A 17,673-nucleotide genomic window follows, 5' to 3' on the forward strand; every position below is an offset into this window, starting at 1 on the left:
ACTCGCTAGGCCTAGAAAGCCCGTAAACCCAGCCCAGGCCCATGTAGGGCCGAGTTTGGGCTTGCAATCTAGGCCTAGGGTGAGGGCTGGGTTGGGCCTAGCTTAAAGCCCTTATTATTGGTGGTAAGCCCGACTCGAGCTCAGCCCAGCCCATGATCACCCCTATGTGCAACTCTTTCACTCAACCTTGAATCAATTAGTTCACGTGCTATCAACACTCCATCTAGTATCTACCTCCCTTCGACAAATGCTCCTTGGTTTTGAGATATTGCATTCCTTAATACTTGTCTCATCCTTTTAGCCAACACTTAGGAAATGATTTTATAAACACTTCCAGTCATACTTGTTGGAACTGGGAAGGAAGTCCCTAATATTCTCTGCTCCTCCTTTCTTTGGAAAAAGAGTTAAGAATAGGGAGTTCAAACTTCTCATCATGCTTGCTCTCTTATGAAACTCCTCAAAAACCTTCACCAAGCCCTGCTTCAAGAAATGCCAACATACTTTGCTTAACTTCATTGTGATTCTGTGAAGCCATCTGGACCCAAGGCATTGTTGACCTCCGTTTCCTAGACTCCATCATAAATTTCCTCCTCTGTGAATTCCCTTTCTAGTTCAATTACTTGGTCATTTTACAACCTTTCAAACTGCATCCCCTCTAGTTTTGGCCCATTCTTCCACTTCTCCTTATATAAATTTTCACAAAACGCTACTACAGCTTCCCCTCTAGTTTCCCTCATCTTACACTCCTAGGTTCTCAAGAATAAGCTCATTGCTAATATTATCTTTTTGGTTCTACTGATATTTTATCTAAATATCTGCATTTTTTTATCAATTATTAACATCCACATCTACACCACCCTCACTTTTTTCAATGTGCAACACACTGATCTTTACGAAATTGCCCTAGCCATCTTATAATTTTTTTTAGATTAATTGGCATTTCCCAATCACATGACACTCCTGATGCACCCTTCCATTTCATCAACCAAACTTTAAGTCAACGGACAACATCATCATCAATCTCTCCCTCAAGGTAGAAAAAGTGGTTATATTGAGACATCTCTTGGTCTCCAATCCTATAATTGTAGAGTCCTTTCTTAGTTAAAATTCTTGCAACTTATCAATGATCAAAAAACCATTACAACTTAACTTATTTCCTTTTGTGTCTCCAATCTCTCTTCTCCCTCTACCCATTAAAAGCTCTACATGCTACATGTCCAATCTCTCTCTCTTACCCTCCTTTCCCCCTCTCTATCTCTCACAAAAACAAGCAAAAGCAAAACGCATGTCCACATGGATAGCAAATGAAAAGGTAAGAGTTTACTACTATAAAAAAAAGGTGTAGGTGGTACAAATAGAAAAATCCAAAAGTGTTACAACCCAATCCAAAATGAAAAAATGTAACTATCCTCCTAAAATTCTTACGTGTAGGGGTTAATTTGCGCTTGAGCCGCAAGGCGCAGGGCAAGGTACACGCCTTTATAAGCAAGGCGCAAAAAAAAAAAAAAAAGATAAAAAAATCAAAAAATTGTCAAAAATAAAAAAATTCAAAAAAAATGCAAACAAATAAAAAAATTATTAAACATAATATTAAAAAAAATATAAACTTAAATTTTAAAATAAATGTTTTAAAAAACCTATTATCTAAAATTAAAATACATAAACATAACATGTAAAGCATATTTAAATGAGAATTTAAAAATAAAATCAAACATATAAAACATTTTCAAGCATATAAAACCCACAATCTCTTTTTTTTTCTAAATTGCATTACTTCAAGTAGCTAATGTGATATAAAACATATTACATTCCTGATTCTACGGGCCGCCTTTTGTGCCATGCCCTCAAGCCCAAACAAGTCCATGGTAGGTCTTAAATTCTTAGTTCTCACACAAAAAATAATGATTTTATAGTTTTAATTGATTTTTGAGAAGATATTTTATTAGGAAGAATGAATGAACAACATTACCAAATAGGGGGTTCTCGAAGCAAAAAAGTTGCACACCTGGGCTGAGGCACAAAGCGCACCAAGTGACGCAGGAGTGCGCCTTTTGAAAGGGCTGCACCTAGGACGTGGGCGAGGCGCCTACCCTAAAATACGCCTCGTCTATGCGGCTAGGTGCGCCTTTTAAATCACTACATCAAACATTCTTTTGTTCCTTCACCAAATCCCCCAACAAATAGAAAAAGGAATGATACTCCAAAACATCTTTTCCTATTCTTTCCCTCCATTTAAAATTTTATATTTTTCTCATTTAAAAATGCCATAAGGAAAATATCTCTTGGATGTTAAAGCAATTAACTTGAGCATTCAATAAGTGGTTGATAAGCATGGGAACACTCATTTCAACTGAAAAAAATCGATCACCTAGAATCATTGAAAGTTCACTGAAGCCTCGAATGGCCTTTTTTTGAGCAAGATTGTCTTGTCAATAGTCTTCTTTACTTTAGTGCAAATTATATTTAAGTGCTTTTGTTGATTTTGATGTCACCCTTTTCAATTAGGGAAAATATATTTAATTCATATAAGGGTCTAACTACTATAATTCCTTAATTATCTACACTAATCAAAGCTTAACATGTGACCAATTTGGGAACATACAATTCTTTTATGAAAAGAGCACATCCAAGAAGTCCTTAGAGAATGCTGAATAGTCTTCTTTGATCAGAATTTTATGGTTGTTGATGGTTGTAATGGCTTTTTGAAGGAATAACAGAGAAAATAGGGGAGGAAGAAGAGAGAAAAATACCTGGAATCACTAAAAAGGTGCCTAGAATCACTCTAAGGCACAGGAATCACTCACCATAGTTAGCATAAGCTGAAGAAAACTTAATATATTTCATTGCTCTTTGTGTAAAACGTCCATACATATTTAAAGATTCTAAACTCATAATAATCCTAGGAGTCAAACTATTAGACTCATAATAATCTTAGCAGTCAAATAGTTAGACTTAATAATCCTAGTAGGACTCTGTTGAAGTTCGGCTTGCCCTCGAAGTCTGTTTTGTTTGTTAGCTGAAAAGCAAAGTAAACAGCAAGAAGGAAGAGAGGAAAGAAGAAGGAAGAAGGAGAGAAAAGGTCTAGTTCGAATTAGGAAAAAGTCCTCCCTAGTTTCGGCTAGACCTGTTATTATATAATTAATATAATTGGAAAAGACATAAGTGCCCTTATTTAAGTAAGAGGCACTCAAACTAACATAATAGTACACATCAGCATTCTCAACAGGTACAAAGACCGAAATACCCCTTCACTAACACTCCCCCTCAAGCTGGTGAGTATATATCATATAATCCCAGCTTGTTACATATGTAGTCCACTCTCCCCCGACTCAAACCTTTTGTAAACAAGTCTACCCACTGGTTTCCCTTATTAACATATACAGTCTCTATCACTCCATTCAGCACCTTCTCTCTCACAAAATGACAGTCAACTTCGATGTGCTTGGTTCTTTCATGAAACACCGGATTGGAAGAGATATGAACTGCTGCCTGATTGTCACAATAGAGCTTCATTGGAGTACTGATGTCGTATCCTATCTCCTGTAGAAGGCTCCTTAGCCACACTAATTCACAAGCAGTATGTGCCATGGCCCTATATTCTGCTTCTGCACTGCTTCTTGCCACAACTGTTTGTTTCTTACTTTTCCACGTTACCAGGTTACCCCCCAGAAAGGTGCAATAGCCTGTGGTAGACCGTCTATCAGACATAGAACCTGCCCAATCAGCATCGGTGTATCCTTCTACTTCCAGTTTTCCGCCACTTTTGTACAGTAGACCACGGCAAGGAGCTCCTTTCAAGTACCTCACAATCCTTAGCACTACATTCCAATGTGGGACCAAAGGTTTCTGCATGAACTGACTCACCACACTAACCGCAAATGAAATATCTGGCCGAGTAATGGTTAGGTAGTTTAGTTTGCCTACAAGTCGTCGGTATCTTCTAGGGTCTTCAAATACTTCACCTATATCACTGCTCAGCCTCGTATTTGTTTCCATAGGTGTCTCAGTCGGTTTAGTACCCAACAAACTTGTTTCTTCCAGTAAATCAAGCACATATTTCCTCTAACACAAATTAATGCCATGCTTAGATCTTGCTACCTCTATGCCCCAAAAGTATTTCAATTTGCCAAGGTCCTTTGTCTGAAAGTGTTCCTGTAGGAATGCCTTCAATCTATCAATGCCCATTTTATCATTCCTAGTCACAACGATATCATCTACATACACCACCAGTGGTATTTTGCCTACTGGAGAGTCATGACTGAAGACAAAGTGATCAACTTGGAACTATTTCATACCAAACTTCTTGACCACCTCACTAAACCTACCAAACCATGCTCGAGGGGACTGTTTAAGTCCGTATATAGCCTTCTTAAGTCGGTATACCTTACCATCCTCCCCCTAAGCAACAAACCCTGATGGTTGCTCCATGTAGACCTCCTCGAGCAAATCACCAAGGAAAAAAGGCATTTTTGATATCTAGCTGATATAGAGGCCTATCATACATAGCTGCAAGGGAGATGACAACACGAACTGACCCTATCTTAGCAACCGGGGAGAATGTCTCTGTGTAGTCAAATGCCATAGGTTTGGGAATACCCTTTTGCAACCAGCTGCTCCTTCAGGCGCTCAACACAACCATCTGGCAAGTACTTAACGGTATACACCCACTTACAACCGACAGCCTGCTTCCCAGGAGGAAGAGCGGTGAGGTCCCAAGTGTGATTATGATGGAGGGCAGAGAGCTCTTCTTCCATAGCACGACAACACTCTGGAGAGGTAAGGGCTTCCTGGACATCCTTAGGAACAACCACTGAGGATAACAAAGAGATGAACTGGCGATGGGAGGCGGAGAGGTGAGTAAGGGAAGCAAAATTGGAAATAGGGTGAAGGGTGCAGGTGTGTTTACCTTTCCGTAAGGCAATAGGAAGATCAAAGTCGGAGGCTGGTGTCGGATTTGGAGCTGGATCTATCAACGGTGATGAAGCCGGAGGAGTCGCAACCGGTACACGTGGGCGATGTGTATACACGTGACGGATAGGTGGACGGTCAACGGACGGCACCGGAGGCAAGGACGTAGGCACGACTGGAACCAAAGGAGAAGGATCAGCCACAGGAAGGGGAAGAGGAGGAGGTGATGTGGAGGAAGCAGCATCACCGGACCCCACGAAGAACGGAGTAGACTCGAAGAAAGTAACATCAGCACATACCAAGGAACGACGAAAACTGGGATGGTAACACTTGTACCCTTTCTGAGTCCGAGAATAGCCAAGGAAGATACACTTAAGGGATCGTGCATCTAACTTGTCAGTCCCGGGACCTAGATTATGAACGAAGCAGACACACCCAAATACCCGAGGAGGAAGCGGAAATGGAGACATGTTGGGGAACAAGACACTAAAAGGAGAATGACTATCAAGAATAGACGTGGGCATCCGATTAATTAAGAAACAAGAGGTGAGCATTGCATCACTCCAAAAGGGTTTGGGAACATTCATGTGGTGCATGAGTGAGCGTGTCGTTTCTACTAGATGTCAGTTCTTTCTCTCAGCAACCCAATTTTGTTGCGGGGTGTAGGTACATGAAGTTTGGTGTATAATGCCATGTTGGTCCAAGTATTCTTGAAAAGATGAAGACAAGTATTCATGGCCATTATCATAACGGAAAATTTTGATGTGAACGCCAAATTGATTGTGAATCTCAGCATAAAATTTCTGGAAGATGGAAAAAAATTCACTTATTTCTTTCATTAAATAGAGTCACGTCATTCTTGAGAAGTCATCAACAAAAATAACAAAATATCTGTATCCATTATATGACATCACTTTATAAGGACTCCAAACATTTGAATGAATTAAAGAAAAAGGACTTGACACACGGTTATCACCCCTAGAACTAAAGGGAACACGATGGTGTTTCCCAAATTGACACGACTCACAATCTAGAACAGAAAGTTGACTCAATGAAGGGACCAAGGACTTCAGCACTTTCAGCGAAGGATGACCAAATCTACAATGCCACTGGAGAGGAGAAATAGATGATTGAAGGGTTGTTGACGTTCTTCCACCACCATCAAGATAATACAGTCCACCGGCTTCATGCCCTCCATCAATCTCCATCCCCATCTTGAGATCCTGAAAAACACACATAGAGGGGTAAAATGTAATGGAGCAATTAAGGGACTTGGTCAGCTTACTAACAGACATAAGATTAAATGGAAGCTTAGGTACATATAAAACAGAGGATAGGGATACAGGGTCTAGGTCAACATTACCAACACCACGAATAGATGATGTAGAGCCATTAGCAAGGGTAACAGACTGTGATGTTGAGCAATGAGTGAGAGATGAAAACACACCTGGAGTTCCTGTCATGTGATCGGAGGCTCCAGAGTCAATAATCCAGGGGTTGGGTGTGAATGCCAAACAATCCATACCTAAGTGCACAAAGGTAGTTGTGTTCTGCTGCGACGTGGATTGAACAAACCTTTCATACTCATCACGAGGAACACTCACCATCTCCTTGCCTAGACCATCTGAAGAGGTAGAAGGCATCTGGTCAGCTAACCGGTTCTCCTGTCTAAAGCCGAAACTGGTGTCACTAGTCAAGGCATGGTTGGCCCACGTTGAGGGTGGACCATGTAAGTCATAGCAGTAGTTAATAGCATGTCCATCCAAACCACAATGAGTACACCTCCGTGGACCCAAGCCACGTCCTCTACCACGAGCTCCCCCTGAATCTCTACCTCCAGTACGACCACCACAACGGATATGTGTAGATCCACCACTACCACTCTGGCCATACACTGGACCACTACTGCCACCACGGCCAGGCTGGGCTCCTCGAGCCCCACTTCTGCCACCTCGACCTCTCGACACTGCAAATGCTGATTTATCTGAGATATTAGAGTTTTCCATAGATCCAATGGAAGTCCTCCGAAGACGAGCAAACACCTCCTCTAAAGATGGAAGGGCAGATCCTCCTAGTATCTGGGCCCGTACTGGTTCATACTCAGACTTCAGCCCCACCAAAAACCGAGTCACATCAAGTTGTTCTCTCTGTTGCTGTTGAACCTTGACATCAGAAGTGAGAGGATGATAGACATTTAACTCATTACGGATATTTCTCATACTGGCATAGTACTCCTCAAGGCTCTGATTTCCCTGTTGCAGATTGAAGTATTCTTGATACAGTTGATATACCCTAGTTGTATTATCCCTGACCAGAATACAATTTCTTAGCATGATCCCACACCTCTTTGGCTGTGTCAAGAAACATGAAGTTCACACTGATTCTGAGTTCCATACTGTTCCACAACCAAGTGATGATCTGTGCATCTTTCTGTTCCCAATCTTCGTACTCCTGAGAATTAGTGGGGGGTTTCTCCTCTCTTATGTGCTTTACCTTCTTCTTCGCCTTCAGAAAAACCTCTACAAACTTGGCCCAAGGGACATAATTCTCTCCATTCAGTTTAATGGAGGTCATTTGGACATTCAGGTAGCCAGTAGATATCATCACACTAGGTTTACTATCACTGTTATCTGCCATTGCTGAATTCCCTTATCACTGAATCCTGAGCACTACACACTGCACACTGCACATAGACACTTCACCGAAATCTGCACACTGATTTCAGCAATAATAAAGGCTGAAAGCCATACTAGTAACACCACAAACCCTACTCTACAGCTACCGGAAGTTTCACCATTAAGTATACATTACTTCCCTTCGAATCACACACAAACCAGCATAAACCCTAGCATACTGCAATCTGAAAACCCATCATACGATCTGTACCACACCTCTCATGTGTTCCATAACAGAAATTATGCAAAAAAAAACTCCTTACCTCATCGCCTGAAGGCCAACCACACGAAGGAATGAAACACCACTGCACCACACGCACCAGCCCTACATTAAATAGGGGAGGGCTTAGAAACCACAGCAACCAATCACCAACGACACCACCGGAGGCATAGAAACCTCCAAAGGAAGAGGGTGATCACTTCTTTTCAGCCCTTTTCCCAGTCTCCAACCAACGGCTGAGAAATCCAAGAGAAACCCTAGTTCGAATGCACAGAAAACAGAATTCTAGCAAGTCTGATTTGTTTAACCTGGCTCTGATACAATGTTGAAGTTCGGCCTGCCCTAGAAGTCTGTTTTGTTTGTTAGCTGAAAAGTAAAGTAAACAGCAAGAAGGAAGAGAGGAAAGAAGAAGGAAGAAAGAGGAAGAATGAGAGAAAAGGTCTGGTTCAAATTAGGAAAAAGTCCTCCCTAGTTTCGGCCAGACCTGTTATTATATTATTAATATAATTGGAAAAGACATAAGTGCCCTTATTTAAGTAAGAGGCTTTTTTCCTAATTCGAACCAGACCTTTTCTCTTCTTCTTCCTCTTTCTTCCTTCTTCTTTCCTCTCTTCCTTCTTGCTGTTTACTTTAATTTTCAGCTAACAAACAAAACAGACTTCTAGGGCAGGCCGAACTTCAACATGGTATCAGAGCCACATTAAACAAATCAGACTTGCTAGAATTCTATTTTCTGCGCATTCGAAACTAGGGTTGACTTTTTTCCTAATTCAAACCAGACCTTTTCTCTTCTTCTTCCTCTTTTTTCCTTCTTCTTTCCTCTCTTCCTTCTTGCTGTTTACTTTACTTTTCAGCTAACAAACAAAACAGACTTCTAGGGCAGGCCGAACTTCAACAACTCAAACTAAGATGTCATATCCTATTTCAATTCAAAGAAGATTCAATAACTCAAATCCTACTTATGCAATGACTCTGAAATTTTAAACATAAACAAACTATAACTAGACAATCAAACCCTATTATTGGACCCCCACAGAAAATTACAAAATGACAAAAGTACCCCTACTGTCCAAAAATACAGAAATACATAATATCATAAAATTCCGATTTTGACTCTTCACCTCCTGCATCATTCTCCCCTGGTTCAAAAAAACTCATCCTCAAGTTTTGAAGAACTTGAAGATGAAAAGTTGATATGCCCCAATTACAAAAGGAGTAGAACTTCCCACAGCTACATGCTTGGATTGTAGAGTAGAGGCCACACACAGAAAAGGAACTTGACAGAAATGTATTTCTGAAACACTGCCCTCCATAACCATCTTTGTTAAATCATTAATAGCATTAGTTTCTTGAACACTTAATTCATCAACCAGCGATTGTGATGAATCTTCCCCACGCTTATCCAAACTCTCAACTACAACATTTGGAACTTTTCCTTCAACATCTTGCTTAGGAATCACCATCTCTAGGATCTACTACTACAATCATCACATTTGTATCTTGCACCGGAATTTCTTTTAACTTGCTCCACTTCTATTTCTTCTTGATCATTAACATCAAGCTAATCATGAGTGTTGGAAACTCCAGCAATTTCTATTTTTTCTTGGCCTGCACCCCCTTGATTTTTAATATCTACAACTTCTATAGCTTGAAATTCTTCTTCCTTAACTTCATCCTTAACTTCAGCTCTAGGATAGGCATCAACATGCAAGGAATCATCTACTTTCTTTTCAACTTTGTACCTTCTTCCAATTGACTTCAAGTTCTTTGTTGTAACCTACTGCTTCTTCTTTTGCTCAAAATTAGTCAACTCCATATGTAGATCATTATGGAATTCTAGTGGGATGTACTTTTCTTGCAAACACATCTTCATCTCTGCCCATGTACTAATTGGATCATCGCCTCTATTTTCTAGTCGTTGCTCAAGAGTTCTTGACCATACTTTAGCATGACTCATCAGCTTCATGTGCGCAAATCTAATCCCTTGTTTATCAGACATATCATGCCAAGAAAAATATTCTTCTAGTTCAGAAACCCAATCAAAGAATGCTTGTGGATCATCATCTCCTTTGAAATCTGGTATTTCCCTTTCTCTTCTAACATATTTGAAAACCTTACTCCCGCAGCTAACATTATTAGATCTATTTTCTTACATCATCTTCTCAAAAAAGTCAACCAAAGACCCTTTATACGGTTCAGAAACCCAATCATCATTGATTCTAGACCTATAAGATTGTCTATAAGATAACCTAGGCCTATAGAATCGGTCACTTTGTGAGAACATAGTGAATAAACCATTAGCTCTGATACCAAACTAAAGAAGAGACAGAAATATATGAAGAATGGGATATCTCATTATGCTTCTGTACATCGAAATTTATAGCTCTCTCTAGGAAACAAACTGGGTAACAAATCTCCCTAATTAAAGGATACAAACTAGGTAACATATCTCCCTAACTAAAGGGAAGATAAAGTTGATTCCTAAAAAATTTGTACAGCTCACAAATCTCTCAACTACTTAAAATAACACAAAATCAAATATAATACATAATTACAGAAATCTTCCAACACTCCCCCTCAAGCTGGCATGAATATATCACTCATGGCAAGCTTGCTAACTAAGTTCTCATACTGTGCCCTAGGAAGCCCTTTGGTGAGAATATCTGCTACTTGGCTCGTGGTGGGTATGTAGGACATGCATATCACACCACTATCTATCTTCTCCTTGATGAAATGTTTATCCATTTCTACATGCTTTGTTCTATCATGTAGAACTGGATTATGAGCTATGGAAATAGCCGCCTTGTTATCACAATAGACTTTAATAGGTGTTGGTGTAGGAACCTTCAATTCTTCTAGGAGCCTTTTGATCCATAACACTTCACAAAAGCCATGTGCAACAGAGAGGAATTCTGCCTCTGCACAACTCCTTGCTACAACACTCTGTTTTTTGCTTCTCCAGGTGACCAAATTCCCTCCTACCAAAGTGCAGTAACCTGAAGTAGATCTTCTATCATTTATATCACCTGCCCAATCTGCATCTGTGTAGGCTTCGACTTGGAGATGACCCCTATTTTTGAACAAGAGTCATTTCCCCAGAGTTCCTTTCAGATATCTCAAAATCCTGAACACAGCTTCAAAGTGAGTAGGTCCAGGTGAATGCATAAACTGACTTACTACACTTACTGCAAAGGCTATGCCAGGTCTTGTGTGCGACAAATAGGTTAGTCTTCCAACTAATCTTTGATAACATTCTCGATCAACCACCTCATTTACTGTTACTGCTTTTAACTTCATATTTGGGTCCATTGGAGTTTCTGCGGCTTTACAACCTGTCATCCCTGTCTCCTTAAGAAAATCAAGAATGTATTTGCATTGGTTGATAAAGATTCCCTCCTTGGACCTTGCAAACTCCATTCCGAGAAAATATTTAAGTTTTCCCAGGTCTTTAATGTCAAATTCAGCCTCAAGATTATTCTTCAACTTGTTGATTTCAAATAAATCATCCCCAGTCATGATAATATCGTCTACATACACTATCAAAATAGCTATTTTACCTTCGGTGGAGTGCTTGAAAAATAAAGTATGATCAGCTTGACTTTGTGAGAAGCTGTGCCGCCTTATTGCATTCCCAAATCGTTCAAACCAAGCTCTTGGTGATTGCTTTAGCCCATATAGGGATTTTTTTAACCTGCAAACTTAGCCTCTTCCAAGAATTTCTTCAAAACCTGGTGGTAGGTCCATATATACTTCTTCCTTTAGGTCTCCATTCAAGAATGCATTCTTGACATCGAACTGACGGAGTGGCCAGTTAAAATTAACTGCAAGGGAAAGAAGTACTCTGATAGAGTTAATTTTAGCAACAGGAGCAAAAGTCTCTTGGTAGTCTATACCATGAGTTTGTGTAAATCCTTTTGCTATGAGTCTTGCTTTGTATCTCTCCACACTTCCATCAGCCTTGCACTTTACTGTAAACACCCATTTGCATCCAGCTGTCTTCTTGTCATGGGGTAGATCAGTAATACTCCATGTATTACTCTTTTTAAGAGCATTCATCTCTTCCATCACAGCTAACCTCCATTTCAGATCATCTAATGCTTCCTGAACAGTTCTTGGCACATACAGATTAGAAATCCTAGACACAAATGCTTTATGAGTATGTGATAATTTCTCATATGACAAGTATTTTGCAATAGGATGTTTTGTGCAAGTTCGGGTACCTTTTCTTAATGCAATTGAAATGTCAAGATCTGAAGAAGACAGATTAGGCAAATCATTAGATAAAGACGGAATAGGGGTAGAAGAAGGATTACTTTGAGTTGTAGGATCTTCACTCGGCAAATTGGATTGGACTTCTGCTGTAGGAACAACTGGAACAGTAGTACTTTTGTGAAACTTCTTCCTGGTATAAAACTGAAGCTCAGGATGAGGATTGTGATCCGTTTGAAGTACTTCTCCCCCTGTCTCTGATAACGTAGTATCTGGCAAATTTGGATTACGAGTACCATCACTAGGTTCCATTCTTTCAACAATTGTTTCCGAACCTTGCTTATCAGAATTAATCAAAGGTATAAATTCTTCTAGAATAGGTAAAGTTTCCCAAAAATTATTTTCCTTACTTATGTTCTCCCCCTGAAGAGAATTTTTTTGAAAGAAAGGTTGGTCCTCAACAAAGTGTACATCCATACTCTCAAAAAATTTCTTTGTAACTGGATTAAAGCATTTGTACCCTTTTTTATTAGATGCATAACCAAGAAACACACATTTTTCAGCTTTTGGATCCAGTTTTGATCGAAAAACATTTGGTATATACACATAACAGACACAACCAAACACTTTTAAAGGAAGATTCGTAGTTATTCGAGATGTGGGAAAACAATTTTTTAGATTCTGTAAAGGAGTCTCATATTTTAAAACTCGAGATGGCATTCTATTTATCAGATAACATGCAGTTAGGAGAGCATTTCCCCAAAGATATTTTGGTACATTCATAGAAAACATGATGGCTCTAGCTACCTCAAGAAGGTGCCTATTTTTTCTTTCAGTAATTCCATTCTGTTGTGGTGTGTCACGACAAGTTGATTGATGGATAATACCTTTTTCGGTTAGAAATGCTCCTAAGTATTTGTTAAAGTATTCAGTCCCATTATCTGATCTTAGAATACCAATTTTGGTTTGAAATTGATTTTCAATCATTAGGAAAAATTCTTTAAATCTTTGTTCAACCTCTGATTTCCTTTCCAACAAGTAAACCCAACATACCCTTGTATGGTCATCAATAAAAGTCACAAACCATTTTTTTCCAGAAAGAGTGTTAACCTTAGATGGGCCCCAAACATCACTATGTAACAAATAAAATGGTTTTGAAGCAGAATAAGGTTTTATTGGAAATAAAGCACGATGATCTTTAGCCAAATGACAAGACTCACAATGAAGTTTTGACCAATCAACTCCTTTAAACACTTTAGGAAATAAATATTTGAGATATGGAAAATTAGGATGTCCTAATCTTCTATGCCATAATATAACTTGATCACAGATAGGGATTGAACTCGACTACTTAAACCATGAACTTTTTTATTACCAGTAGAGGTTTCATCAAAGTAGTAGAGTCCATTTATCTCTCTAGCAGTTCCAATCGTCTTCCCCGAGTTCTGGTCCTGAAAAACACAAGTGGAAGAAAGAAAAAGAATGGAGTAGTTAGTATCTTTCGACAATATGCTGACAGAAAGAATATTGCAGGCAAGTTTTGGAACATGTAAAACAGATTTCAGAGTAATTTTTTCTGAAATTTTAATGTTTCCTTTGCTTGCAATAGATGAAAGACTACCATCAGCTATTCTCACTTTTTCAAAACCAGAACAAGGATAATAGGAACTAAATAGGTTAGAGCAACTTGTCATATGATCGGAGGCCCCCGAATCTATGATCCAAGGGCCGGATTTTCCTAGCATTGAGAATGCCAAAGAATTGCTACCTGTTTGTACCATAGACCCGATAGGAGTATTAGGTGACGAATAAGATTTTAGAAGTTTAAGTAGATGATCTATTTTCTCTTTGCTGAATGGGGATGATTCAGCCTCGTTTGTTGTAGGTATATTCTGTCCACCAGGTTTGTTCACCCTCCAATTGGGTGGTCTCCCGTGCAGTTTGTAGCAATTCTCTCGGGTATGGCGAGGTTTTCCACAGTAGTCACAGCGTAGGTTATTCTTGTCTCCAACCCGCTGATTTTGGGCTGACTTTCGACTGACTTGGGCCTCGGAAATAATCAGGGCTAACTCTTCCACAGGTCCGGTTGTACCTACAGCCTTCTTTCCAAGCATCACTTGTCTCCGGCTTTCTTCTCTACGTACTTCTGCAAATACTTCACCAGTTGGGGGCAGAGGGTTTCTTCCAATAATTCGGCCATGAACCTCATCGAATTCAACGTTTAAACCTACAAGAAACTTGAAGATTCGGCCAACATTCACCATCTTCTTGTGATAATTGCAGTCATCGGGTGACTTCCACTCGTAATCGTTGAATAAGTCCAGGTCCTGCCAAATTCTCTTAAGAGAATTAAAATACTTAGTCACAGAATTCTCACCTTGGCGAATATCTCCGAGTTGTAGAGATAATTCGTACACTTGGGATTGATTCTCCAAATCAGAGTACATCTGTGAGACATTGTCCCATAATTCCTTGGCTGTAGAATAGCAGAGATAATTTGCACCTATCTCTTCAATCATGGAGTTAACCAACCAAGTCATCACCATGGAATTTTCAGCATCCCAAACAGCATAGGCTGGATCCTTCACATCAGGCTTCTTCGTGTCTCCTGTGATATAGCCAATTTTCCCTCTCCCTCTGAGATACATGCAAACAGATTGTGACCACCGGAAAAAGTTGTCACCATTTAGCCGGATTGTAGTGATCTGAATAGAGTGATTTTCGGGCAGATTCCGGACAATCTGGGGCTCAGGCTGAGAAGGCTGAGAACTGGACGTGACTTCAGACATTTTTAGGGACAGAAATGCAGAAACAAACCCTAGGTCTTTTCTGCTCTGATACCATAAAGAAGAGACTGAAAGATATGAAGAATGGGATATCTCATTATGCTTCTGTACATCGAAATTTATAGCTCTCTCTAGGAAACAAACTAGGTAACAAATCTCCCTAATTAAAGGATACAAACTAGGTAACAAATCTCCCTAATTGAAGGATACAAACTAGGTAACATATCTCCCTAATTAAAGGGAAGATAAAGCTGATTCCTAAAAAATTTGTACAGCTCACAAATATTTCAACTACTTAAAATAGCACAAAATCAAATATAATACATAATTACAGAAATCTTCCAGCACAAACTGATGTAGGACCAGCTTAATTCTAGTCCTTAGAGAATATTGAATGGTCTTCTTTGATCAGAATTTTATGGTTGTTGATGGTTGTAATGGCTTTTTGAAGGAATAAGAGAGAAAATAGGGAGAGGAAGAAGAGAGAAAATACCTGGAATCACTCACAGGGTGCCTAGAATCACTCTAGGGTGCATGGGAATCACTCACCATAGTTAGCATAAACTGAAGAAAACTCAATATATTTCATTGCTTTGTGTAAAACGCCCATACATATTTATAGACTCTGAACTCATAATAATCCTAGGAATCATACTGTTAGACTCATAATAGTCTTGGGAGTCAAACTGTTAGACTTAATAATCCTAGTAGGACTCAAACTAAGCTGTCATATCCTATTTCAACTCAAAGAAGGTTCAATATCTCTAATCCTACTTATGCAATGACTCTGAAATTTTAAACATAAACAAACTATAACTAGGCAATAAAACCCTATCATTGGACCCCACAGAAAATTGCAAAATGATAAAATACCCCTACTGCCCAAAATACAGAAATACATAAAATATCATAAAATTCCAATTTTGACTCTTCAGATCCTGCATCAAGGAGCTTCTATGCCTTTACATCAGAGATCCGCCCCATTTATCAAAAGTGGTATGCATCCAAATCAGTCCCCTTCTGAAAAGATCCTTGATTCTTTAAAGTCCAATATGATCCATATTTTTGTTCCTGTTTTCAGTGTTGTGAAATTAAAAATAAAAAATAAAAAACTACATGAGCCTCCTTGAACCGGAGCTTCTAAATCTGAATTTTCTTAGTTTCAGAATTTCTTCCTGCCCTGGATCCTTAAATTTGATTTCGACAGTTCAACTGCACCATATTATTAAAGATTTGGTCAACCTTAAAGCTGTCCTACACCACTATCCCATAAAATGCCCTTATTTGTCTAAAAATAAGAGACAAGACAGTGAATAACTATAGGCAGAGTTTAATGGTAGAAGAAGGAATATGTAACATCACTGTTGTGAAATATAAACTATACAATAAACAACCGGATCACCATTTCAACAGTCATTTAGTTGCTGACAAGAAAAAAATATCATTGCTTTACAATCAAAGATCCTTACCAATCATAGTCATAACTCATAAGTCAATTAGTTTCTGTTGGAAGACCATAACTGGCTTCATAATACAGGTCTAACACTACTGGATGATCTCAACTTTCTGAACACTTAAATATTGATCTTTATATAAGACAGTTAAGATCATCCAAGTATTGTGATGTTTAATGTAATCCAGGCCCACAGACTGAAAACTCTTCCTCTGTTTTTAAGATAGCATCAACTAAGACCTCTATCAAAAAAAAAAAAAAAAAGATAGCATCAACTAAGATATGTTGATCGGTTAAGCATCTGGTATAGGATAGTCAGCTAATTATATATAAATCGTCATGTTCTATTCTATGACATATTTACCTCTCACTGCGGTGTCCACAAGCTATGCATTTAACCTTCACATATCCACCAGGATCCATACCTCCACTCTTGCTCGTATCTGGCTTAAGAAGTGTAGCAGCCTCCCAGGACAAAGATGTAACTATCTCAAGCCAATTTTCCTTGTCATCTTCCTCAACCATAGGTAGGTTTTCAACCTGCAACAGCTGAGATACCAAAGCCCTGAAATGCCCATCAACCACATTTTTCATGGCTTTCCTGTGCTCCTCACTTGACCGGTCTCTACTGCGATATTCCCCACTGCCAAGGTTGCTTGAAGAGCGTAAATATCCCCATTCTCCCATGGCACCATCATCATCATCATCATCATCATCATCACCAAATAAAACAGCTTCTCTCTCATCTTCTTCATCTTCTGGTTCAGGAGGTACCCAGAGAAGCCCATTATTCTCAAAATCTACGGGCTCAGCCTCCGTACCCTCCACACCATATAAAGAAGTAGAAGCTTCACACACATCACCATGGTCGTGTCCTTCAGTTTCTTCCCCTTTCTTCTTGATTCCTTCCAGCCCTTGTGAATCTAAACTCTCATGTAAAGAAGAACTGCTCAAACCTGTTCTTTCGATGTTTTCAGCATCAGAGTGCACATCATGTGGTTCATAGGCATGATCAATCTCATCAAACTCAACAGAACCATAAAAGTCATCAACCTGATTAAAATGCCTTGCTTCAGAATCTGATTGATAATCACCATATTCATCATCTTCGTCATCATCATCACTCCTGACAACAAAGACAAGCATGCAAACGAAGTAATCCATAATAACATATTAAGAGCATAACTTGTTTAAAAGAGACATGATAGTAGTGGTGAACTACTATGATGCTTGGTAAAACATATGATAGAAAAAGAGACAACACAAAAAAAGGAAATGATCAGTGCAATCACAAAATATCATCTAACCCTAGTACTTTTCCAAGTTGAAGACAAACAACCTCTTTTGTCAATTAAACAGAATACATATTGCAGGCAAATCCATAAGAGTATAAAAGAGCATAAGTGGGTTATATACATGCAT

The 17,673-nt window shown here is 39.1% G+C and overlaps 1 protein-coding gene across 1 annotated transcript in view; it reads right to left on the bottom strand.

Moving 5' to 3' along the window:
* The window catches only part of LOC148842071 (1-phosphatidylinositol-3-phosphate 5-kinase FAB1B-like), a 41,948-nt gene that overhangs the window by 21,646 nt on the left and 2,629 nt on the right, over positions 1-17,673 (bottom strand). Inside the window, exon 4 of the mRNA XM_088959935.1 lies at positions 16,616-17,377. Coding sequence (XP_088816061.1) covers positions 16,616-17,377 — 762 coding nt within the window. The remainder of the gene's footprint in view (positions 1-16,615; positions 17,378-17,673) is intronic.

The sequence above is a fragment of the Nelumbo lutea genome, chromosome 8 (genome assembly GCF_056320005.1).
Source record: "Nelumbo lutea isolate HS-2025 chromosome 8, American lotus-T2T, whole genome shotgun sequence".
Lineage (NCBI taxonomy): Eukaryota > Viridiplantae > Streptophyta > Magnoliopsida > Proteales > Nelumbonaceae > Nelumbo > Nelumbo lutea.